We start from the raw sequence: 26320 nt of genomic DNA on the forward strand, positions 1-26320 counted from the left end.
AAAATAAGGTAGAATTTTGTGGAGGCTTTCACCTGTAACTTTGATGGCAAATTGGCAGGGGCTCCAGGAAATTGACGTAAATTAAAATGATTTTCTGTGGTTTCTGCCACTTTAGCGATTCAGGGTTGTCCATTTTTGGATTTTGCAGCTGATGTTTGTTCCCAGACTTAAATGTGACAAAAAACTGGTTTCACATAAAGTCCCCAGGGTAAAGAAAGATCACACCACTGCTAGTGCCATAAGATTGTAGGGCTCTGAATGGGGAAAAGATATGAGGCAATTCTTGTTTAAGGTCAGGGGTCTGGAATTTCAAAGGCTGGACACTTGGATCACAGTGTAGATTTCTAGAAACCTCAGGACGCCAAGTGAGTTTAAGGCAGGGGATTATGGGGCCTAAACAATGAGACATTGTGTTGGCAAGGGTATAGGCAATTGAAAATCAATGCAAATATGTGTGATCAGGTGCTTGCAGAGGAGCTGGTTGTAACCTAAGCATTGGGGTAGGGGCCTGGAATTAGAGATGGAGCAATGAGCCTGAAATTGAGAGAAGCTGTGATAAGGACTGTGCTTAATAGGGGAGGCAGGAAGGATTATACTGCTCCACATTCAGGTTAACAAGCATTGCATTGTTCTGGATGATCACTAGGACTTAGGTTCTTAAAGTTCTGCCCACAATGCTGGAATCTGCCTTAATGCAAACCAATCTATAGGACCTCAAGCATAGCTGCATGTAAAAAAGGGTCTCATTCATGTTTCAGCATGGATAGAGATGTTCTTGTTTATCTTCACCGTATATGATGGTTAGTATGTTTCCAGCTCGAAGTGAATACACAATTCCTGCCCTTCATTTTGGGTGATAATGCAAGCACCTGTTTTACAGTATGTTTTAAAGATCCAACTATGTTGGGTATAATTTGGATAGAAAATATTTTTGTCCTAAACAATGTTAGTACAAGTAATATTTGTGATTTGCAACAGCATAACAAATCTCACATGCTTTTTTTCATGAACACGTCAAAACTGACAACTAAAATTATATGTTTTTAGAATGATTTTCTTCACCTAGGCTAGTGACAATCTCAAAACAGCTTTTCAATTTCATTTCCTGTGGGGAGAGATTGATGTGCATGGAATAGGCCTAATACATCTTAATTGAATCTCTGGCAAGTATGGCCCTATCCATTTGCCCTTTATAAGGTCATCCCTAGACTGAACCTTGCCACAGTCCTATTGCTTAACCTCCTGCTGTGCACCTGTTAGTTCTCCTTTTGTGCCATCTTTTAATGCTTGGAGACAAGCTTAATGCACTAACCAGTGATTCACAAGAGAACAAAGAGGCTGACAAGTTCTACTAAAGGAGTGGCATATTTTCATTTAAAACCTCATCATTATTAATGGAAAATATAGTAATTTTGAAGTATGCAATAGCTTCAAAAAGGCAGAAATGCACGACTATATGGAGTTAAAAACTTTTTGAGGTAGTGCATGATTCGAATGGAAATGAAAAAGACTAGGTGAAATGCCAACAATTACATTACGTGTGAATTAAATGGTACATCAACTATGACTTTTAATTTATCATTTCTGAAATCTGGCATGTGGATAAATTGATTAAATGTTTTACAGAATGTTTGTCACCTAAAGCAGATGTCTGTATCTTAGCAAATAACTGAGAATGTCATCTCAATTCATCATTTCTGAAGATGTATTCATTTACCTTGGCATTTACCAAGCCGTTTTACTTCAATCCATTCCTGTCTCTGGCAGGATGCTTCTTTGACAAGGCAAGGACTATCATATGATTTTCCATTAGATGCACACACCGGGTTGTAGTTGAATCTGCTGCAGTCTATATTGCACACACACCTGATAAAACCAAAAAATGCTCATTGTACCAATAACTGTATAAACCACTGTACAAAGCACATCACATTGAATCTTTACACAGGACATTGCTACAAATTGCACTTGCTCCACAGTAACACCCAGAAAGCGTAACAGCTGGCAGACTTTTAAATTCGAGTATATGCCCTGTAACAGCATTTCTCTTCTGAGCATAATTGATCATCTCATTGTCGATGGAATTAATATTTTCTGTCTGAAAGACGGAAAATCAATAGTAACTGTACAGTCTCCCATGATTTATTTAAATCACACTTGAGATTCTACTAACTCAGTGTATCCTTACCATACACAGGTGTATCTCAGCAGCAACTGAGTTGCAAATATTCTTTCACTTGCCTGCACTTTAAAAAGTAGTTTTGGGGGAAGATTTAAAAGGAATTATTTCCAGGCTTTGTCTTAATTTTAAGCTCCAGTGCATTGTATAAACATTGCAGTATCTCTTCAGCTTTGGCGATTCTATTGCCTTCTGCAATACTGCACATTAGATTCTAATGATGCAATTTAGTACAACTGAAGCTGTTAGCCTCATAAGCATTGTATTATTTTGCATAATATCAAAGAGTCCACAATTCATTTTCATTGAATTTTCCACAATTCAAGATGTTGATTCTGAAAAAAATTGGGATCAGAAAAGCAAGAAAAATAAAGAATAATTTTGTCAAATATTAGAATGGTCTTTATTTGTCACAACACTTAAAACAAGATACACTGTTTATGCATCATTGCCTTAAAAAAATCTGACTTTTTTTGGACAATCGCTGTCATAGAGTCTCGTGTATCCTATAGCAAGAGGATAAAAAACAAAAATCAGATCTATTTGTTCAAGTTACTGTAAGGAGCATTTTATAAAACATTAATTACTGAGGATTATCAAAAGAGTAAAATAAAAATGCACTGAAAAAAATGAAAAAATGGTTCTGCCTAAAACATCTAATAATTTTTTGTTTGCATGACTAGTAGGGTTCATTTGATCATTTAGCTCATTCACCTTTTCGCATTTGATGACATGGTCAATCATACTATCATCCTCTAATGCTTCTCCGCCATTATCTCATTCTTCCTCATTAACATGCTGCCTCTTCCTGACATCATGTGGGCAGCTTCCATACTAATGACACAGAGCTCTACCTCTCCAACACATGCCACAATCCCTCTCCCTTCTGTACAATTGAGGTCTAATCTGAAAGGACACGAAGGAAGGAGAGGGATTCATATATTGAGCTTCAGTGCCCCCACAAGCCCAGCTTTCCTTCCCTAATCTCCTCTTTGTTTTTTCTTCTCTCCCTTTAAGATATTTTTTAAAATCCACATCTTTGATCATGTTTTTACTGAACCTTTCCAAGAGTCTGCTTTGGCTCAGTATTCATTTATTTCCCTTCCATTTTTGTGACTTAAGCGTTTTAAAAGGCTGTTCATGGTACTATTTACCTTATGCTGTATTTGTTGCTGCTGTAAAATAAATCATCAAATGTTAAAGTTAAAGATGGCTTGGGTGTTAACTAGAAATAAACATGCAATAGGTTGATACCTTGGCATCGTAAATGGTATTGGTATTTGGCTCATTCATCAGATGCTTTAAGGTGTACAATTTGTGCGTTTATTCAAAAGACTGACAGTATTTTAAATACTGCATACAGTATTGATCAGGGCAAGAAAATGGCACATTGAGAGATTTGAGTTTATTATTGAATGGATTTGTAAAAGACATATCCTGCTTGACTAATTTAATTGAATTTTCTGATGAAGTAACAGAGAATGCTAATGAAGGGCTTGCAATGCATGTTGTGAAAATGGATTTAAAATAGTGTTTGACAAGGTACTGCATAAAAGGTTAGCTAACAAAATTTGGGCTCTTGCGACAGGAAAGCCTGGGTGCAACTGAATTTTAAAAATTGATTTAAGGCCAAAAAGACAATGATTCATATGCAGGTCATGTTTTTTTTCAGATTGAGAGTTGGTAAATGGTAGTGTTTCCTAAAAGTCAGTTCAAAGACCATGGTTTTGGCACTAGGAATATGTAGCAAAGTCAAAAAATTTAGCAAAAATGACAAGGAGTGAGGATAAATGGGGTGATACTAAATACTTGCACCAGGACATACAGTTGCTAGAGCAACAAGCAGAAAACTGTTAGATTTTGGAATTTGAATACATAGAAGTATGAGGTGATGGCAGAAGGATTAATCAGAGGCAATACAGACTTCATGGTATAGTTGTAAAAGGTCAGCTGGGATACAGAAACCCCTTGCTGATGTTGAGAGATAAGTACATTGAGATATAAGCTATACAAAAGCCTGGTTCAGCCACAGCTGGAGTACTGTGTCCAGTTCTGGTCACCTCATTACAGGAAAGATGCGGAAGCATTGGAAAAGGTGCAGAGGATGTTGCTTGGAATGGAGGAAAGGTCTTACGAGGAAAGGTTGGGAGAGCTAGGGCTTTTCTCAAAGGATGAGACGTGACTTGATAGAGGTGTACAAAATGATCAGAGGTATAGATAGAGTAGACAGCCAGAGGCTTTTTCCTAGGGTGGAGGGAGGTAGTTTTAAAGTGAGTGGAGGTAGACATAGGACAGACATCAGAGGTAGGTTCTTTTCTCAGTGAGTGGCAGAGACATGGAATGCATTGCCAGAGAGGGTAGTGAAGTTGGCCTCATTGGGGCATTTAAGTGGCTATTAGATAGGTATATGGATGATAGCATAAGGTAGCGGTGGAGGTTAGATAGACCTTAGGATTAGGGTAAAAATTCGGCACAACATTGTGGGCCAAAGGGCCTGTACTGTGCTGTACTGTTCAATGTTCTATGCTCTACGTCAGCAGGGGAGAAAAGCTGAACCCTTATAAAGATCTGGTTGGGCCCCAACCAGAATGTTCAGTCCAATTCTGGTCATCAGCTTTTAGGAAAGAGATGACGGTGCTTGAGAAGGTGTGAACAAGGCTTACCAGAATATTTTCTGTGAGAGGAGGGTTTTAGCTACATGGTTTGGTTAGAAAGGTTTGGCTTTTCTCTTCAGGATAAAGCAGAATGAAGGGAGTGTTAAAAGAAAAAAAATGAAATAAATGCAGATACTGAAAATCAGAAACAAAAACAGAAATTGCTGGAAAAGCTCAGCTGGTCTGGTAGCATCTGTGGACAGAAATCACGGTTAAGTTTCAGGTCCATTGACCCTGTCTCAGAACAGGAGTATTAAAAAAGTTGTACAATATTAAGACAACCTTAGGGAAGGTGCGTAAGGAAATCTCTTGCCGTTAGTTGATTACAAGGATTACAGGACACAGATTTAAAGGTTTCGGCAAGAGATTCTGGGCAGAGAATGAGTGGAGAATGTAAGGAGAAACCTCTTTGCAGTGTGTACATTGACCTGTAATTCACTGCCCACAAGGTGGAAATAAACTAGCAATGCTACGGGGTCTGAATGAGAGGGAGCTGGCAACAGACTCAATGATTGTAAACTGATCACATATTTTTGGGTAAAATGAACTTTAAGGAAAACAGACTAGTTGAACAGCCAAGAGAGCTTTGCAGATTTAGAGGTGATAAAGAAACAGTTGTGTGACTAAGAAGTTTGTGTAAGTAACATATACTTGCTCCTCCAAAGCTAGTGAAAGAAGAGTTACTATTTTTTGAATATAGTGAATAAAAGTGCAGTTTTTATGAATACAGTCTTTGAAAAAACAGACAGAAACTAAATGAAAAATGTAGTGTCCAAAATGACTGTGTCAGAACACTCCAAAAATAATAGAAATTAAAAATCCAATAAAGTAAATTATAGCAGGAAACAGTCCAATCCACTTTTACAATAACAAGTTCCTGAAGGCTAGATGTTCCTATTCAACAATATTTATTTTATGTGGGTTCACAAAACACATTATCAGGCTGGAGGGCAGGGAGACATGATAAAATAAATATTATTAATACTTCTACATGTTTTCAATTCTTATCCAATTTCTTGCATGTTATTTTTCTCAAGAACAACGGTCACCCAAAATGGAGCACATTGAAAGGTCATATTCCATTGTAAAATGACACAATTAGGACAAAAAGTTGATTGGCTGATTTGCTGATCTAAGATCAATGTTGGCACAGTTTGCCAATTGGATTGGAAAATCTATGCTTCTATGGGCATTTGAATTTTAATTTTTTAAAATTATTCACATAATGAAAAAGAACTACCCAATTTAAACTTTCCATTGTCTTTATAGAAAACTGGTATTTTGGGTTCTTGCTGTTCTCCCAGGCAGTAATAGCACTGAAATGGTGGCAATCCACTAATATTGATGAACAGAGACATTAATCGTAAGAAGATCCAGCTCAGAGGTGTTTAACTCTAAAATTCTGATTCTTCTCATGTACTATTGCGCACACCTATTTTTGTTCATTTATAAACAGTGGGCATTGCCAACTAGGATGATAAACTGTGGGTGCTGGTGTGTCCCCTGACGAATGGCCCCTTATACCCTCTATCACATTTTACTCCACTAAGCACTTTCTCAAAGCGTTTTTGTCCTATAGAACAGAGTCACACTAATTTATGAGGTGATGCAACAACAATACCTTCTGGATTTGAGTTGACCAATGATTATTGGGGCTCACATAGAAGCAGATTTAGAACAATTCATCAATATCCTCAACTATTAACCCTCTGTTAAACTTAAAGCCACATAAACACAAAGGGAATATTAATTTCCAAGACACCATGGTATTTAAATTGGTGCAAAAGACATACGTTTTTGCCAAAATTTACTTCAGTAAATAATTAACAGAAACTTCTGCAGAATATTGCTATCTCCTTAAGCCACTTTCCTTGAAGTTACATTTCTACTGCATATGCATAAAGCTGAAGTGTTTTAGTCAGGCACCTAGTACTCTATCACCGCATCTCAAATCTCAATCTCAGATTTGAATTTAGCAATTGACTCTATGTTCATTATAATAACATCCACTACAGCTTCCCCTCATAGTAGTTCCTGAAAATTATGCAGCCTTCAGACAGAGATTTCATATTCATTTTCAACAGTTTCATTACCTCAGTGATATTACATTTTCCTGGTACTCAGTTGTTGAGTGTTCCTTTGTTGACAGTTTCAAATATTCACTTTCCATTGCAGTCCCTTCCTTTCCCTCCCTCCAAAACCCGGCAGCCTTTTTGACTCTCTAATCCTGCTCTTAGCTTTCCTCGCCTTGCATACTTCTCCATCTCATTTCACTGTTCCCCACCTTGCAGCTTCCTCCCTTTCATCACCTATCATCTCACCCTTTCCCTAAGAAAACCTCTCCCTCCTCCCCTCCAACAAAGGCTTGTATTTGGCTCAATGCATGCCTCTCTGACACTGTCCCCAGGCTCAGACTCAATCAGTTCCCATTGACCTGCTTAGTTCTGGACTCAGATCAAAACAGTCAGCTGATGCCCTAGAATTAGCTTAACCTGCTACCAACCTCCAGGCCTGGACTCAGCACCCCTTTCTCTCAGGACTGGACTTGGGTCTATGCCCGCCATGTGTGGGTCTGGACTCAGCTCAGTGCAGACACACCACCCCAGGGCCCAAATCTGGCTCAGTAAGCCAATACCACTGGGCTCATACCAGCTGGCAACAAACCCAAGCACAGCTACTTATCTTTTCAAACAGCCTCCTCAATCAGCAAGTGCCTCTCTCCCACCTTTGATGTCAATAAGCTCACAAATTAATCTATCAGTAGCAAATGGGGATGAGAAACAACCTGTGATTCCAGTAGCAGTTCCTCACACATTCTGTCTCTTGTGTCTGGGTTGGCTTTGCTCTGATTAGATGCCATGTATGAGAGGGCCAATGCTGCCCAAGCCCAGGCCCTCCATAGGCACGAGCCCTGATGATTATCATCATCTGCAACCCCTTCTTCTGGGCACTTGCACATTGGTCATTGTTCTTGAGAAAGAGCTGATGAGTCATTTCTTATGCCAGTACAGTCCATGTGGTGTAGTTATACACAAAGTACTGTTGGAGACAGAGTTCAATGATACTCACTGAATGAGAATCACGAAGTGGAAAATTCCTACATAAGAATTACTGCTTAGGAGTAGGACTAGCTTTTTGACTCCATGGACTTGCTGTGCCATTTGATAACATTATGGCTGATCTAATTGTGGTGATATTGCTCCAGCTCATGATAGTGTGTGGCTTGTGGGCAGCTTGCAGATATAGTGCTCCTGTCCACTCAATATGCCATTCTAGGCTGTACAGGTCGCTAGGTTGCAAGGTGCTATCAAAAGAGCCAGTTGCTACAGTACTTCTTATAGATAGGAACATAGAAACCCAGAATATGGAGTAGAGCTAATCTATTGAACACTTTGAGGCTGCTCTATAACTCAATAAAATCTTGGCTGATCTGACTAAGGCCTCATTTCCACTTTCTTGTGTGACTCCCATGAAGCCTGATCTCCTTTGTTGATGAGAAACCTAATAACCTCAGCCTTGAATAAGTTTGACGATCCAGCATGTACTTCTTCATGGGTAAGAGAATTCCACAAACTAGTGATGACCTGAGATTAAACATCCCTTCCTCCCACCTCAAGCCGCACCTCCATTTCCTACCTACTAACCTCATCCCGCTTCCTTGACCTGTCCGTCCTCCCCGGACTGACCTATCCCCTCCCTACCTCCCCACCTATACTCTCCTCACCACCTATCTTCTCTATCCATCTTCGGTTCGCCCTCCCCCTCCCTATTTATTTCAGAACCCTCTCCCCATCCCCCTCTCTGATGAAGGGTCTAGACCTGAAACGTCAGCTTTTGTGCTCCTGAGATGTTGCTTGGCCTGCTGTGTTCATCCAACTTCACACTTTGTTATCTTGGATTCTCCAGCAACTGCAGTTCCCATTATCTCTGATAAAAAGAATCTACTCACTCCAATCTTATTTTAAACAGTGATTCACAGTTCTAGTCCATCCTACAAGAGCAAATAACTTCCTTGCATCTTTAGGATGATGGTGCAATGTTGCTATTGTACATGAGTATTGTTCCTAGAATTATCAAATCCCTATAGTGTGAAAACAAACCCTTTGGCCAAACAAGTCCACACCGACCCTCTGAAGAGCATCCCATTCAGATCCACCCCTCATCCCCATACTTTCCCAGTAACCCTGCATTTCCCATGGATAATACACCTAATCTACCTATCCCTAAAAACTCTGGGCAATTTAGCATGGCCAATATTCATAATCTGCATATCTCTGGGCTGTGGGAAGAAATTGGAGCACCCAGCAGAAACCCACACAGACACGGGGAGAATGTGCAAACTCCACACAGACAGTTGCCCGAGGGTGGTGTTGGAGGGTGGTCCCTGGCATTGTGAGGCAGCAGTGCTAACCACTGAGCCACCGTGCCACCTGTTGTTGTTGTTGCAACTGTAACCCAGCCAGGCATGACGATAGTGTTCCATCGCACCAAACCTTTGCCTTAGGCAGGCTTTAGGGAATCAGGAGGTGGGGCGACGGTGCAGTGGCCTAGTGGTATTATCGCTGGACTGTTAATCCAGAGACCCATTTAACATTCTGGGGACCTGGGTTCAAATCCCATCACAACAGATGGTGGAATTTGAATTCAATAAATATCTGGAACTAAGACTCTAATGACCACTGTGAATCCATTGTCAATTGTCAGGAAAAACCCATCTGGTTTACAAATGTCCTTTAGGAGAGAAAACTGTCATTCTTACCTGGCCTGGCCTTCATGTGACTCCAGACCCACAGCTATGTGGTTGACTCTTAACTGCCCTCTAGGCAATTAGGGATGGGCAATAAATGCTGCCGAGCCAGCAATGCCCTCATTCCAAGAATGAATAAAAAAGCAGAACTACTTGCCACAGGAATTTCAGCCTCTGATTTGCTCTGAAAGCCGCAATATTTATGTGGTTGGTCCAATTCAGTTTCTGGTCAATGGTAAGCACCAAGATTGTGATACTGCAGGATCCGGTGATGTTAGGAACATTGAATTTCAAGGGAAGATGTTTGAAGGCTCTCTTGTTGGAGATAGTCAATGCCTGCCACTTGTGAGGTAAAAATGTTACTTGCCACATAACTCAAGGCTCGATTTTGTCCAAGCCTAGCTGCATTTGAACACCGAAATAACAAGGTGTGGAGCTGGATGAACACAGCAGGCCAAGGAGCATCTTAGGAGTACAAAAGCTGACGTTTCGGGCCTAGAAGGCTTTTGTGCTCCTGAGATGTTGCTTGGTCTGCTGTGTTCATCCAGCTCCACACTTTGTTATCTTGGATTCTCCAGCATCTGCAGTTCCCATTATCTCTGTATTTGAACACAGATTGCTTTAGTATGCAAAGAGTAACAAATGTGTTGAACATTGTGCAACCAGCAATGAATATCCCCACTTCTGACCTTATGATGGAGAAAAGTTCAGTGATGACTGAAGATGATTGGGCCTTTGAACTCGATCATGCAGAGATGTCCTGAAATGAAGATGATTACCCTTTAACATCTACAAAGGTCCTCCTTTTTATTAGGTATCATTTGACCCAAGAGATTTTTCTCAATTCCCAATGACTCCAGTTTTGCTTAGGGTCCCCAGTAGTCATTTGATAGCACTGTTGTGCATCAGATTGTTGATGATTGAGAGTATATTATTAATTGGCTGTGCTGAATTTGTCCCGCATTTTGTGGGAAAGAACACAACTGGGCAACTTTCCACAGCGCTGGGTAGATGCAAATGTTATAGTTGTACTGGGGCTACTTGGCCAGAGTCACAGCTTGTTCTAGAGTACAAATCTTCAATGTTATAACCAGAATATTGTCAGGGCCTATAGCCAATTTCTTAATATCATTTTGCTTGTCCAAATTCTTTGACTTTGTGTTCGATTTTCTGAGATAGTTAAAGCTGAAAAAGGGGTAGGTTAAGGTACTTATCTCTTTAACTGCATAGAGCTTCACGTACAAATGCCCCAATTTCCATCACTACTTCTCTCTAAAAGTACCCAAGGTACACTGTAAAGATTGAAGGCTTTTGTTCACATTTCTTTACATCATGAGAGGAAGGAGAAGAAAAAGTAATTATATTTGTGAAGCACAGTCCTTTTTTCACAAGAGCTACAGTTTCTTCCATCGTATCAATCAGCATCAAGATTGTGTCTGTGGGCACTCACCTCTCCCCGTAAAAAACAAATGAAGGATTAATCCAGGATGCTGTCTAATCTTAATTACGCTGCATTGAATCTAGGCAATTCATACTTATCCTGATAGTGTTCAAACCTTTTGCTAATTAAATGTTCTTACATCACTCTTTTTAAGATATTCACTCAAACAGAATTAACTGTGTTATCTGAAAATCTATTCTGTGAACTGATAACTATTCATAGCTCTGTGGAAAATAAAAAAAACTTCCTTTCAACTTTTGCTTAAGGTTTGTTCATTTTAAACCTGCATTTTCTGGTCTGTGCTCACAGTCTAAATTAAATATCTGCTTGCATCTGCATTATCCATTCCATGGTGCATTTCAAAAAAAATTGTTTGTCTGCACTCAATTTATTTCCTGTAATCAAAACAATTTTAGCCACATAAGTCTCCCCTTTATAATGCATAGCTAAGTCTCTGAGTTCTGGTTGTTATTCTCTAAATCCTTCCCAATACATCAAGGTCTTTTGACCAACAATCACCACTCCTCTGAACACTTCCCTGTAGAATTCTGTTCATTTATGATCAATAGTTTTGCCATCCATGCCCGTATTGTGCAATGACAATATTGACAGCTCGATTTAATCTGAAATGTAGTTCGTGAGCAGCAACTCTATGTACCTTATCAGAGGTTCTTCACTCAGTATACCACCACTCCTGCCCAACAGCCAAAATTGTCATGTCACATCTTGGTTTCTCTTCGTATTCCCCAAGTTCTTACTCATGCTTTAAACATCATACTCAGACCAATCCTTTTCTCTTTATTCAGAATATACTCTCAGGCCTATCCCGATATTCTATTCAGATATTCTCGTTTGATCCTTCTGCAGCCTCTGCATTGTAACTTCTCAGGCCTGATCTTCATGAATCTAACCAAAACATGATGGAAGCAGGTGACTGGAAAAGCCAGTGGTAACATCATTTGTGCTGATGTTTCACCTCAGTTCTTGCTACCTGAAACTTTCCAAACCAGGGAAGAGAGCAGGTACGTGAACTCCCATGTAGTTTGCTTTAAGACATCCAACTTAGTGAAGGCTAAATTCGTTAAACACCAATCCTCCTTAATCCAAATCCCTTTAACCCTCATCTTGAACAATTGTGAGAAATTGGCAGACATTGTCATTATCAATATAGAGGCCATCCATTAACCAGCCTATAAAGTTTAACCTTGTTTATCAGCCAAACCTCCTTGGCCATTGCTTGAGCACTCACCCCATTTCTAGTTTCTCCAGCGTCATCACCACACCCTTTCTAATCTTAACTCAGGTCTGTTCCCTTGTCTTTAAACCCAGTAAACTGCTTACTGCATGGCCTCCCTTCATAGTTCATTCCTGTCAACACAGTAAACACAAACGACTGTGATATTTTCAAATGCCCTGCTTATTCAAAATTCCTTGAATACATTGTCACCTGCCAAATCTGTGCCCAGATTTCCTGACACTACCTGTTTGAATATTTCATCCAGGTTTCCATAGCTCCCAATGCATTAAAATAGCCTTATTAAAGTCACATATATAATACTTTAGAATTCTTTGTACCGTCCTCGTCTCATCAATCTCTCTAGCCTTTGACACTGGCAAATGATACAACCTCCTCCAAAATCTCTTCTCTCTTGTCCACCTCGGTGGGACTACCCTCACTTGTTTCCATTTTACCTATTAGATATTGCCAGAGCCTTTCCTGCCTTGTTATTGAACTTTAATCAAAACTTCCAAAAATGGCTGAGCTACAATTCCCTAGCTTTATGATTGTTGGATGGAACCACTGCATAAGGATTAAATTTAACCCTCTGGGTATACCCTCAAAGTTGTTTGACGAATAATACAGAGTCTTTGAGAGATGTTTGTGCTGCACTTGCAGAAACTTTATGAACTGGAGATTAAAATCATATATTTGAAGTATCATAGAAATACTTTTTCATGACATCATGAAATCTATAAACACACATTTGATCAATTTGGCAAATCCAATTTGATAAATTTTCAGAGTGTGCTGTTGATGAATGAGAAATTTAAACAAAGAATGAAGTTATGCTTTCGAAACTATCTACAAAGAAAGATGCAGTGATTTGCAATTTCATGAAGGTGAATACTCGAACACTCATTCAGCAGCTTTCTATTTCAAAATTCAAGATAAGCTGGCTAAAAGAGACAGTCAATCTACCTTAACAAACATTAGTTTTAGAAGGTTCAATACACTCAAATAGATGTGCTCTAAGAGGATATGTGTGGCCTACCACTTCAATATATTTCTCCTGGCCCCGACGGGATACAATTTCACTATGGTACATACATTGAATGTAAATTTAATATTTGGCAAAACAAGCCTAGAAAATAATTAGACCTGTGTGTATAAGAGAGAATCTAACTGAATAGACCACATACTAATGAAAGCACAGTTTTTACACTGTAATGTTAATGTGGTTTTATCTATGTTTTTTCTGTCTGCACTATCCTTGCCCATTTTAAAAGTATTTGTATTGTCTGTATCCTTATTCTTCATTTTTCTGATATTATTTTCTTTTAGCTCGCATAGGTATATTGTTTTAACTTTTTGTGTATTGACAGTTTTAATCAATAGAGCTTCACACAATCCCGCATAAATCCAGCGTTTGACAGGTGAGGTAAAGCTCTCATCCATTTACAGCTCACTAGTGCTCATCAGTCAAAGGCTCATCAGTCAAAACAAGCGTGTTCACGGGTTTGAAATCGATGGCAAGCACAATAAAAATCTACTCCAAACAGTTGCTACACAAAAAAAATCATAGCTTGCAAATGAGGTCACAAGATGAAATGTGGATTTCTGTGTTCAGGTTTTCAACAACTTCACAAATAATTGCTATTTACTTTGCTTGAAATAGAAGTTATTATTGCTTTTTTTGTTTTACCCTGCAGTCATGTTTTACATTTTGAAACATAAATTACCAGACGTCCTCTGCATCTTCATCACATTCAGCCCCATACTTGCATTTTCCACACTTTACATGTTTTTGCCGTCTTTCTGTTCCTGAGCCTTCATATTCTGCACAGAAACAATGTTGAGATGATTAGATGTTTCTGACAATATATTTAAAAAGTAAAATAGAAACAAATGATACTTCTGATGACGTTGTATAATTTTATGCATACTTAAAGAAAATTACTGTTACTGATCCCAATGCATCCTGATGCACTGGTGGGCAAATTTCGATCATTCCCCTAGAATAAGTGTGATGATTGCAATGTCGGATTGACCCATACCATTCCTTACAGTGCAAGTAGCAAGAAAACTGTCCTGATAATTTAAATGATTGAAGCAAACTACCTGGTGCTAGACATGTTCTTGAGTGATGATAAGCCTCTCTAGGGCAAGGAACGTTATATGGGGCTAACACCACTTAAAGCCAGTATGCCTCTCTTACAAAGGGTGCAGGAGGTGCTGAAAGGAGCTGGGGAAATACCTGACTTGCATGAAGACAGCATGCATCATGGACATCTGATGCAGCACTGGAGGCCTTAGTATAGGAGGTAGACAGGAGGAGACAGGCTTTTGTTCCACACAGAATCAGAATGCCCCACAAGCAAACTCTGTGAAGGTGGGGGAGCAGATGGTTGTTTTTGTCAATGCAAACAGAGCAACCCCCATGCTCTGGATGATATCTAGGAACAGGTCAACTGACCTTACACACAATTCATCTCCAAATTCCATATATTTACGACTGAGCTTCTAGTACCACCAACTGCTTACGTCACCACACACTAATTCGTCAATGATCCATTCCTAACACTTGTAGTTTCACTTCACCTTCACACACTTAGAAATACTGCTAGTCTGACACCTATGTCTCACAGCTTGAATTCAGTGCCAGCTATTCAACCATGACAGCCACATTACCCAAACACATTACATTACACCCCCCGTCATATATTTCCTTCTTTCATGCAAGACAAGGTGGCAGAGAATAAAAGGGTGAAAGTGCCAATCAGCAGAAGGCACTGCAGTGGTGGCCTCACCAGGGGAGGAGATGTGGTTATAGAATCATAGAGATCAACAGCACAATAAAAGAGCCTCAGCCCAATGAGTCTGTGCTGGCCAAAAACCACCATGTAACTATTCTACAGTCATTTCATCAAAGCACACAATCTTGTATGCATTGGCATTGCAAGTAGGCATCTAAAAACTTCTTAAATATTATGGGGCTGTAATGATTGTAACAAGGTCAGCCAGGTGGACCTCATAGAATATGAGCTCCCTGATTGGGGCTGTTAATCTGATCCAATCAGGGAGCTCTGACTGACAGTGATAAACACAGTGTCAGAGATTCTGTTCACTCTGAGAGCTGACTATGAGGGAGATGGATCAGCGTTAATGATTCTCCATGTGTAAATAAAGGGTGACCTGGTGAAGGGATACTGGCCTCCGTGGAGTTATTTCTACCACCCTTACAGGCAGTATGTAGCTATCATTACAGCAACAATGAGAGGCCTTGGCCAAGGCAGGGAGGAAACCATTGAAGATGCAGAAATCTCAACCTCTTTCTCACAGGGATAGTAGGAACAACAGATGCTGCAGAATCTGAGATAACACGGTGTAGAGTTGGATGAACACAGCAGGCCAAGCAGCATCAGAGGAGCAGGGAGGCTGACTTTTCACGTCTAAGAAGGGTCTACACCCGAAACGTCAGCTTTCCTGCTCCTCTGATGCTGCTGGGCCTGCTGTGTTCATCCAGCTCTGCACCTTGTTATCCCTCTTTCTCACATTTCACTTCACCACTACTCTAAAGCCTCTTTTCACTTACACGTATTAGATGATTTAAATATGTCACTGTTACCTTCCTCCCCACAACTCTAGCTTATGTTTTATTGCCATCAGATATTCAAGAACTACGACCTGATCTGGCAGTGGTGCGATAGCAAGAAGTACAGGATGAAGTGTCTGATGGTGAAGGATCATCATTACTAACATAATTTGGATGTTCAACAGATCAGACAGGAAACAGACAGTCAGAAGAAATGGATTATTTTCGGGTTGGCAAAATGTAACTAAAGGCATGTCACAGGGATCCATGCTGGACATCAATAAATCACCATTTCTATTAAAAGAGCAAGTGGAAGGACCAATTCTATTGTAGCCAGATTTGCTTCCAATATGAAGGTTGGTAGGAAATCACATTGTGAGAATACTTTTAATGCATTTAGACAGGTTACATGAGTGGGCAGAAATTTGGCAAATGGAGTGTGGCATGGGTAAATATGAGGTTGTCCATTTTGACAGGATGAAAAGAAAGGCAGAATATTATTGAAATGAAGAGAGAATGCAGACTATAGTGGTACAGAGGTATAGGAACAGGAATAGTCCATTCAGCCCATTAAGCCTGCTCAGTTATTTAATGTGATCATGGCTAATTACACACCTCAATGCCTTTTATCCACATCATCATCGTAACACTTTACACCATCAGTCATGAGAAATCCATCAATGTCTACTTTAAACATTCTCAGACACTGAACATCCACAAAACCTTACGCCAGAGTATTCCAAAGATTCATAACCCTCTGAGTCTCCGAGGAAAAAAAATTCTCCTCAACTCAGTCCAGCCTAAATGGTACCTCCTTGTTTTTAAATTGGGACCTGGGGAACTATCTTACCTGCATCTGTTCTATTTATGCCTTTAGATTTTTTTTTAAATTTCAGTGTGAACACCTCTCATTTTTGAAACTCCAGAGAAGACAGGTCCAGTTTGCCCAATCTCTCTTCATCGGCCAGTCCCCCAATCCTCAGAATAAGCCTGGTGAATCTTTGTTGCAGTTTGTCCATGACAGAAATATTCTTCCTGAGATAAGGAGACTGAAGCTGCCACAGCGCTCCTGTGCAGCTGAATCAACCAACTGAAGCAAAACATCACTACTCCTGTACTCACATTCTATTGCGATAAAGGCTTATATTCCATTAGCTTTCCTAATTGCTTGCTGCATCAATGTGCTAGCCTTCTGTGACTTATCAACAAGGACACCTAGGTCCCTTCGTATATTTACACATTCCAACTTTGTGTCATTTCAGAAGTACTCTGTGCATCTGTTCCTCTTACCAAAGGAGATAATTTCACATTTTTTCCACAAAGCAGTCAATCTGCCGTACTCCTGCCCACTTACTAAACTTGTCCAAATTCTCCTTTGCATCTTTTTCACAACTGATTATATTTGATCTTCAAATCCAAATCATTGATATATGTTGTCAACATTTACTGATTCTTGCTGATAAATAGCAATTGTGATTTTCTACTGTCATAACTACAGTCATGTACGCTCCATTCCACAGACTGTGTGTTCTGAACTTGTCCATATTAGTATATACAATCATACAGTCATTGAGTCTTACAGTGCACAGACAGGTCCGTCAACCCAAACAGGTCCTTGCCAACCAAACTGTCCATCCACACTAACCCCCACTTCCCTGCACTTGGCCGGTATCCTTCTAAACATTTCTTACCCATGTGTTCATCCAAATGCCTTTTAAACATTGTTAACTTCAGCTGGCGTCTCATTCCATATGTGTACCGCCCTCATGTTCCTGTGTCTTCTTTCCCCTCTTACCTTAAACTGATGCCCTCTAGTCCTCGATTCCCCAGCACTGGGAAAAAGACTGAGTGCATTCACCCTATCCCTTTGTCTCACAATCTTATACATTCCTATAAGATACCCCCTCAGTCTCCTATGCTCAAAACAAAAAGATTCTAGCTTGTTCAACCTCTCCCCATAACACAGTCCTCTGAATCCTGGCAACATCCTTGTAAATTTCTTCTGAACTCTTCCCAGTTTAATAACATCCTTCCTATCGCAAGGTGACCAAAACTGAACACAATACTCCAAATGCGGCTTCAGTAACGTCCTGTACAATTACAGCATAACTTTCCAACTTCTATGCTCAGTGCCCTAACTGATGAAGGCCAGTGTGCCTAAAGCCTCCTTCACTGCCCTGTCTACCTGTGACTCCACTTTCAGAGAACCATGTACCTGAACTCCAAGGTCCCTCTGTTCCACTACACTCCTTAAGGCCCTACCATTTACCATGAAACTCCTACCTTAATTTCACTTTCCAAAATGCAACACCTCACACTTACCCATGTTAAATTGCATTTGCCACTTGTTGGTTCACTTCTCCAGCTGATCAAGATCCTGTTGCAATTTCAGATAATCTTCCTCACTGTCCATGATACTGCCTGTTTTAATGTCATCCACAAAACTTACTAATCATGCCTTGTACATTCTCATCGAAATCATTGATATAGATAACAAACAGCAATGGGCTCAGCACCAATTCCTGAGGCACACTAATAGTCACAGGCCTCCAGTCTGTCAAGCATCCTTCCAGTATTACTCTCTCCTTGCTACTATCAAGCTAATTGTGTATCCAATTTGCCAACCCTCCCTGGATTACACACAATCCTTCCCTAACAGCATTGTGGGTCTACCTACACCAAATGGGCAGCAGTGGTGAAGGACATTCACTCCCACTTTCTTAAGGGATGAGTGGTAAAGCCAGCAAAGCCCACATGGTCATGTACTACTCAGTCACACCTAGGTATGCAATGTTCTATCCATGTACAGTACATTCACTGCATTTGTTGGTTGAGATTTCAACAGGGTCCCATTTTCAGTGTTATTTCCTAGCTTCTGCGCCATCGCTCTCCCAAAGAGGAACTCAAGGCTGAGGTGACGTAATCTTGCTGCCTCACTCTCAGGAATGCAGCTGTGCTCCTGTTTCCTGGCTTCTTCAGGGGGAGGAATATGCCAGCTATTCACCAGAACTGTGCATGTATTTGTGTGTGACTTACAGTGGGTTTCTGGGCATTTTTTTTTGCGGTGTTTGGCACATTGGAAATGAACGTGCACAAAATAGATGATCAAATCATTGCCAAAGCAAACAGTTTGTTCTCTCTGTTGCTCAGTGCATAAAGTGTAAAGGCAATAAACAAAAATAAAATTAAAACAATTGTTAAGAAATAAATCAAAACCAAAGCAATGTAGATCTTGTAAAAGTGAATCTAAATTGAGCTGAGGCAGCATGTGTGCAGGGAAAGCAATGAATTGTATGCACTCCTATCAACAATGAGTATTCAAATCCTAAAATAGAATTAGAAGTCTGTAGGCTTATAACCAAGTATATACATGTGTATACAAATAGAAAAATACAAGTATATATGTTATCAATGATCTTTCTTAAAGAAAACATCAAATGCTACACAGCCATCCCTTTAAGCCTAAAGAGTGAAGAACAGTTAACACAAGCACAGTGGCATGATGGTTTTACGTGACCAAGTAATCAAATGGAATGAACTCTTTAACCACTGATAAGGTCAGTGAGACAGGACAGTGATATGATTAGTTAATGCAACCTGCACCTTATCACCAAGACATTGTGATGATTGATGACATGCATCAGGCAATACATAACCAAGCAGACACAAACTGTGTAGTTTGATCCAAACCATCTCTGCATATGTCTAGATCACATAGTGACAACATATTAATTGGCTGACAGTATAAACAAGCAGAAGGGCTATGAAACAGATGCAATCCAAGGCAAATAAGATGAAGCATAACTGATGAAATGCTAGAGGATAAAAGGCAATGAAATTTCTCAACCGATATAATAAAAGCGCGTCAACGAACTCCAATAATTATAGCCTGTTTAAAAATGATCGCTAAAAGTCAGGATTGTAATCAGAAGTAAAAGGGGTTGAAAAACAATGCAAATCTCACAATATGTGAAGAGAAATCAGAATAGATATTTTCTTACTATGCAAAGCAGTTTTTAAAATGCATTTTCTATTGGAAACATCAGAAAACTTTTAAAACCTGACTAGACAGTATGTAAAACAATTTGGAAATAGTGAAAACTTTGTAAACCTACAATGTTTATAATTATTTGATAATTGCAAATGTACACTTGTAAAGAAATCTACTTCTGCACTGTTTTTGTCTCCATTGGATTTCAAAGTATAAGTACCAAAGCATTGGACTGTTGCCAATGTGGTATTTCTATTCAAAAAGGAGCAATGGGATAAAATTCAGAAGAGGGGAGAAAAATGTGTCAATTGTGAATGGCTATATCAAAACAGAGTAGATCTTGACTGTGTGTATTAATGCAATGGAAATAAACATTAGGAGAACTATAAAACAGGCTGCCAACTCCCTATTAACCATTTTTCACTATCATTTTTACAACCTAGTATATGGAATTGACTTGCCAGCAAGGTGATAGAGGATAATAATGCCTGGCAGCCTCTGATCAGGCTGCAGTAAAAAATAGGAGTGGAAGCTGGGATGGGGGTAGGGACCCCTCCATTGAGATTCACAGAGGCTCATGGATGTGGCAGTATCAGTGCTGTCTGTGCCTAGTGGCAGGGTCTACCGACTGACTTACCTCACTTTGAGCACTCATATTATTTGATGGTCCCCTTCCTCCAGGTGCAGTGCCGGCAGCGGGCACAGCTATGTTTGGTGCTGCTGAGCTGCCAGCCCTCTGATTGAGCTCACACCTCTTGAGGCATTCAGCTGTCCATAATACAATGGTAGACTTCTGGAGGTACCCACTAAATTGGGCCCCATTGATAAATTGTGGCCTTAGATCCAGCATCCTACGGAAGTGGGTTGAGGAGGTGGGGGCATGGGGATAGTGAGGCACAATACCTGCTTCTGTCGCTGGAGGTGCAACCCTGTCCCTCCAAAGAATTACAGCCAATATGCTTGTGTCCGCAACTTACTTGATTAAAGTAACGCCACATGTTGGAGACATTTCTGAATGAGCTAAAGAAAAACATCATCCCATGAGCGGTGAATTATAATGATAACAAGGTTGTAAGCATAAACGCGGAGTGAGCTGCCTTGGCGATTGGTGGAAATGGAAGCTAACACTGTACAGGTTTGTAACAACTGATCAATAGTCAAAAGGAAGACAATTGAGTGAATCAAGGTCAATGTGAATTTCAAAAACTGTTTAGGGGATGTCATCAAAGGAAAACAATAACCTTTCTCAAAGACATCTGACAATAGCTCAGTTAACCAGCTTTATATCTGATGGAAAATTGATTTATTCCCTCCAACTGCACACATGTGAACACTACAAACAGAAACTGAAATAACAGCAAGTATTAGCCATGATGAAATCTTATGCCAGCAGCAAAGTAAACGCGACGGCAGTTCAACCAAAATAGTGGAGGTTAATTGATGGTACAGGCATTCGAACAATAAAATGTGGTCAAAGTAACTGAAGGATAAAGGAACAATTAGTCACCTACAGGCTGCTTATTTAATCATGACTAATTAAATCAACGAAGCAACTAATAATGTGGGTACACAAAACAGATCAGAATGAACACTGTTAAGTATACATTATTTTTATTAGGTATACAGATTCTTGGGGCAGGTTTTTATGGAAAACAGTTTCCCACTCTGCTACCGAAGGGTCAGCAGGAAATACATCTTCACCATTCACTGCAGCTCCACAACCACTTCTAACGCTGAGGATCATTAATTGACTAAAAACAGGATTTTCAGCCCCTTTTGCTGGGAGAAAGCTGCCGGCCAATCGGATTTGGTATCTGTTCTGTCATCCCAGCAGCCCCAGTGGTCACACCTAGGATATACAATCAGTCCCCAGATTTGAAGTCCCACAGTTCAGGTCCAGGAAATTGTGGGGGGTCTGCTGGTGGTGAAGAGAGGTGAGGCCATGTCCGGGAGGGAGAAAACACACTTGGGAGGTAGGGACACTTTTAAGAGGTAGCCTTACCCAGTGCGGTAAGAGGATCCCAAATGGAGATGCCGCTCCCCTTTTCACCTGAGGCAAACGTAGGGTGAACTGAAAGGGTTTTGTGACAAATTGAGTGCAGGCAAGAGATCACCAACGGAATTTAATGCCATCCCTCCCCTGCACAATCTCTAGCAAAATTCAGCCCTTAGAATCTTAGAATTGTACAACACAGAAACAGGCTTTCACATTATTAAGCCAGTGTTGGCTCTTTTGATGAATAATCTTGACTGGTTATGACCGACATCATCATTTTCAGGTTATTCCTTGCATTATTGCTCATTGTTTAGTTTCCTAACTGGTAAAGACATTTATTAACAATAAGAACAACTGTTATATCATCCAGGCCTTTTTTTTGTCTGCCAATGGTGTAAAGGCAAACAGAATTGTTAAATTGTGTTGTGAGTGGTTATATATAATGCATTTAACATGGTAAGAACATCCCAAGGCACTTCATAGTATCAAACAAAACTGGACATCACTGCCTAATGAGATATCAGCTGTACCTCTGTAATGAGGCAGCTTAAGTGCATCTTTGCTAGATTGATGTATTTGCTAAGTCATGGGAAGTTATAGCTAGCGTCAGTATGGGGCTTTTTTGAAAAGAGCCACTCAACATGCTGTTCATAATCCTCCTGCATTTTGTTATTAGATTGGGTTAAATTTTCTTGCTGTACATCATATTTTGAAATTAATGTAGAACGTGGGAAAGGGTGAAGTTTCATATGCACCATTAGCACCAGAGGCAGTTGTTCCTGAGTGAAGCTAAAGCATATAATTTATTATGCCTTCCACACTCAGCTGCGAGCAGCAAAATAAATCTTTTTAGCAAAGGATCCAACACATGCTATCTAAATTTTTCCAGGCAGAGGAAATAGCATTGCAATGAAGTAAATGCGAGTTTAAACAGGGCATGTGTACACTTTTGATCTTGTGAGCTAAGCAGCAATTTTACATAGGCTGAAAACAGAACTGTGCTGTTGGACCAGAGGGTGTTGAATTAGCGATGTACAACTTATATTAGGCAGATCACCAAAACTCAGAAAAAGTGCATTCAATTGTGCGTTAACGGACGAAAGAGGGGTTGATTAGTGTAGGACTAGGGAAAGGATATTCCAGGCTGTAGATTGCGACAGCTGGAGGCACAGACATTAATGGTAACAAATCTAGAACACTCCTGTATCCATTATATTAGCTGATAAATGTCTTCATTGAAATGGCAAACAAAATAATTTTGCACATATCCATTAGTTTGCTTGCCTTTCAGCACACAGCCTGATTTCAACTCCATTATTGGATGTACATTAACAAATGAGAAATTTGGTGTGAGTTGGGAGCAGCACTTTGGATTAGGTTAAGTTTCTAGAGAGTGAGAGATAGGAGATCAACCAGGAGGAATTGGAATAGACAAGTCAGGAACTGGCAAAAGCCTGGTTAAGGGTTTTTGAGAGCAGACAGGCAGAGAGGGGGTTAGGTATTATTTCAAACGTGGAAATAGGTGATCCTTATGGTAAGGAAGTTATGGTTTTAGAAGCTCAACTCAGTGACACCAAGTCAGACGCCAAAATGATGAAAGATCTGGCACGGGCTGAGACAACGTCCGCAGAGAAAGAAAGGAGAGCTTGCGGTCAGAATCAAACTCACTGACCTTGGTCTTCCCAAAATTTGAATGTTGTCACTTCTTTATTAAAAATAATAAAAATTGATGAGAAAATTAAGTTCTAACCGTATCAATAAATTCTGAACAAGTTTCAGACCTAAATGTCAATAAATGTAAAGCTAAAGTCTGAAGATAGATTGTTCACGAATTAAGTGTGACCTGAAATCTAAACGACTTTATTAACTTGGCATGAATCTGTCATTAATTTACATGGGACAGTCATGATAACTATCTGACACCATTAGGTTTCTACATAGATTGACAAGAACTGCTTCATAATAAGTACTGTCGAATGGTAAGAAAAATAATCATGCACTAGAATATTAACAGAAATGATCAGGATTGCTGGTCAGCTGAAAGCTTTTACTTGATGTGGGTTTGGGTATGTTAGACTAGTGCTGCTCAGATTCAGGTGTGTACAGACTTTTTAGGGGATTTACAAAGTAAATAAACAGCAGCTGAATACAGGTTCATTGTAAGCTGTGAGTGAAGTACAAATAATAGATGTGCCACTTGTTTGAGGATATTAATCTACATATTTTCATCAATATTAGTAAAAAAAACTCAGTGGACTGACAATGATAATGTTTCTCAATATAATATTTGGAAAGGCTTTTATTGACTGTCCATTACTACATATTTAAATCATGCTGAGAAATGTCATTCTGGATAGCTCCCACACTATCTTTGCTCTACTTGATGTTTAAAACAAGAGTTCACAAGAGATACATCATTTTGTGAAAAGGAGAATAATGATTTTCACTGTGCACATCCCCATTAGTGTAATGCTTAATTAGAGGGTTCAGACCCCATCTGGAGCACTTCGGGCACAATTATTTTTAAGCCATTGAGATGCTGAAGTGCAGATTCCTGAATTATAAAATGAACACCGGTTGCATCGGACAGCAGTTTCTGGATGAATCCCTGGAGGTCAAAATATTCTGGGTGTCTGCCAGGGAACAGTGCAATGCAGAGATGGACAGTTTGCTGCAAGCCCAGAGGCAGAAGGGTCATGCATCTGCCACAAATGCAGCATTGGGTGGCTTAGATGTCTCACTTAGGAAGGGACAGAATAAAGAGAGCTAAAACGTCACAATGACTGGTAGGTAGACACCCTATCCCTGCTTACCAGGTCAGGGGGTGGGCACGAGGCAAGTTCAACTTTGTTCAAGACAAGGGAGCTCTTTCTAATCTTGGATAATATCAAATGATCAGTAAGAACCAGACCACTCATCATACTGTTTATAAATAAATGCTAAAACAGTCTGACAACCAGCACTTTCACTTTATGAGTATTATGTTGAATGGATTTGATCAAAAATTGACGAAGTGTTAATTTCAGGGAATTTCACGGATGATTCCTCTTTGTGAGCTCCAGTGAGTTTTCTCACACAATTTCCTGCTGCTCACTTCACTAGGCGTGCCTGCCAACTCAATGGCAGTGTGCTTTGTGATCACCAGTGGTGGAAATGCTCAGTATTGCAGGGACACTCCAGGATTTCATCACATGCAAGCCACCGAGACATCTCCTGTCAGACACTCCTAGAGGTGCCTGTGACTTCCACCTTGCCTGCAAACCCCAATCCTGTGAGAGCTCAAGCCAAGAACAGTGAATCTGCATCTAGCCATGACACTCTCAGCACGTCTGGACCTACAAACTTCCATAGGATCACCTGTCCAAAAGTCCTAAGACACCAGACTCTATTATAGGGCTGGCTCCCTCCACCCCAGCTGCGGACCCTGGGACTGAATCTAAAGATAGCAGGAGAGAAAGACAAAAGAACTGAGAGCACGGAGGTGGTGAAATGTATTTTAAACATATCATCACACTTTTAAATATATGTTTGCTTTTCATCATCAGCTCTGTGAGCAACTGCCATTGTATCTGCACCTAAAAAATTTAAGCTTGAGAGGCTGGCCACGTGCGTCACCCCATGATGTTCTAACCCTATAATAAAATATAGAATTATGGATGCTGCCAACCTGAAACAATTGCTAGAAAAAACTCATAATGTTTGGAGGAATATGTGGAAAGAAAGCAGAGTGAATGTTTTGAGTCTAATGGCTCTTCTTCAGAACAGTTGCCAAGCTCAAAACGTGGATCCAAAATCCAAACTATTCTCCCCCACATTGAGAATCTCATTTTCTTAATTTTGCCAGATTTTCCCAACTGACGTACCATTGCCCGCATTTACGGCCTAGGAACATTAGAAGAATGGTCTTATTGTTCAGATGGGTGTTCATTTTCAAAATGGATTTGTCCTTCAACCAAAGAATTACAATCACTGTATTTGACAATATTTGCTGTAATTTAATAAGTAAATTTAAATAGATTCACAAAATATGTTAAATGCAGCTAACCGTAGCGTCCAAACCGTAACAAAATTAAGAACATAAGGACTAAATAAAACTAACGCAGAGAATCTTTCATCTTCGCAAAAGTTATTGGAAATCTAACGTCATCTGCAGAATGCTGTAAACCAAACTGAGGATTAATTCATAATAAAATGTGAGGCTGGATGAACACAGCAGGCCAAGCAGCATCTCAGGAGCACAAAAGCTGACGTTTCGGGCCTAGACCCTTCATCAGAGAGGGGGATGGGGTGAGGGTTCTGGAATAAATAGGGAGAGAGGGGGAGGCGGACCGAAGATGGAGAGAGAAGAAGATAGTTGGAGAGAGTATAGGTGGGGAGGTAGGGAGGGGATAGGTCAGTCCAGGGAAGACGGACAGGTCAAGGAGGTGGGATGAGGTTAGTAGGTAGATGGTGGTGTGGCTTGGGGTGGGAGGAAGGGATGGGTGAGAGGAAGAACAGG

General features: G+C 40.1%; 1 protein-coding gene across 1 annotated transcript in view; it reads right to left on the minus strand.

Annotated features, from left to right (window-relative positions):
• Positions 1-26320, minus strand: part of LOC125465602 (tomoregulin-1-like) — a 215432-nt gene that overhangs the window by 31112 nt on the left and 158000 nt on the right. The window contains exons 5-6 of the mRNA XM_059638344.1: positions 13983-14079; positions 1718-1866 (exon numbers count right to left, since the gene is read on the minus strand). Coding sequence (XP_059494327.1) covers positions 1718-1866; positions 13983-14079 — 246 coding nt within the window. The remainder of the gene's footprint in view (positions 1-1717; positions 1867-13982; positions 14080-26320) is intronic.

This window comes from Stegostoma tigrinum, chromosome 2 (assembly GCF_030684315.1).
Source record: "Stegostoma tigrinum isolate sSteTig4 chromosome 2, sSteTig4.hap1, whole genome shotgun sequence".
Lineage (NCBI taxonomy): Eukaryota > Metazoa > Chordata > Chondrichthyes > Orectolobiformes > Stegostomatidae > Stegostoma > Stegostoma tigrinum.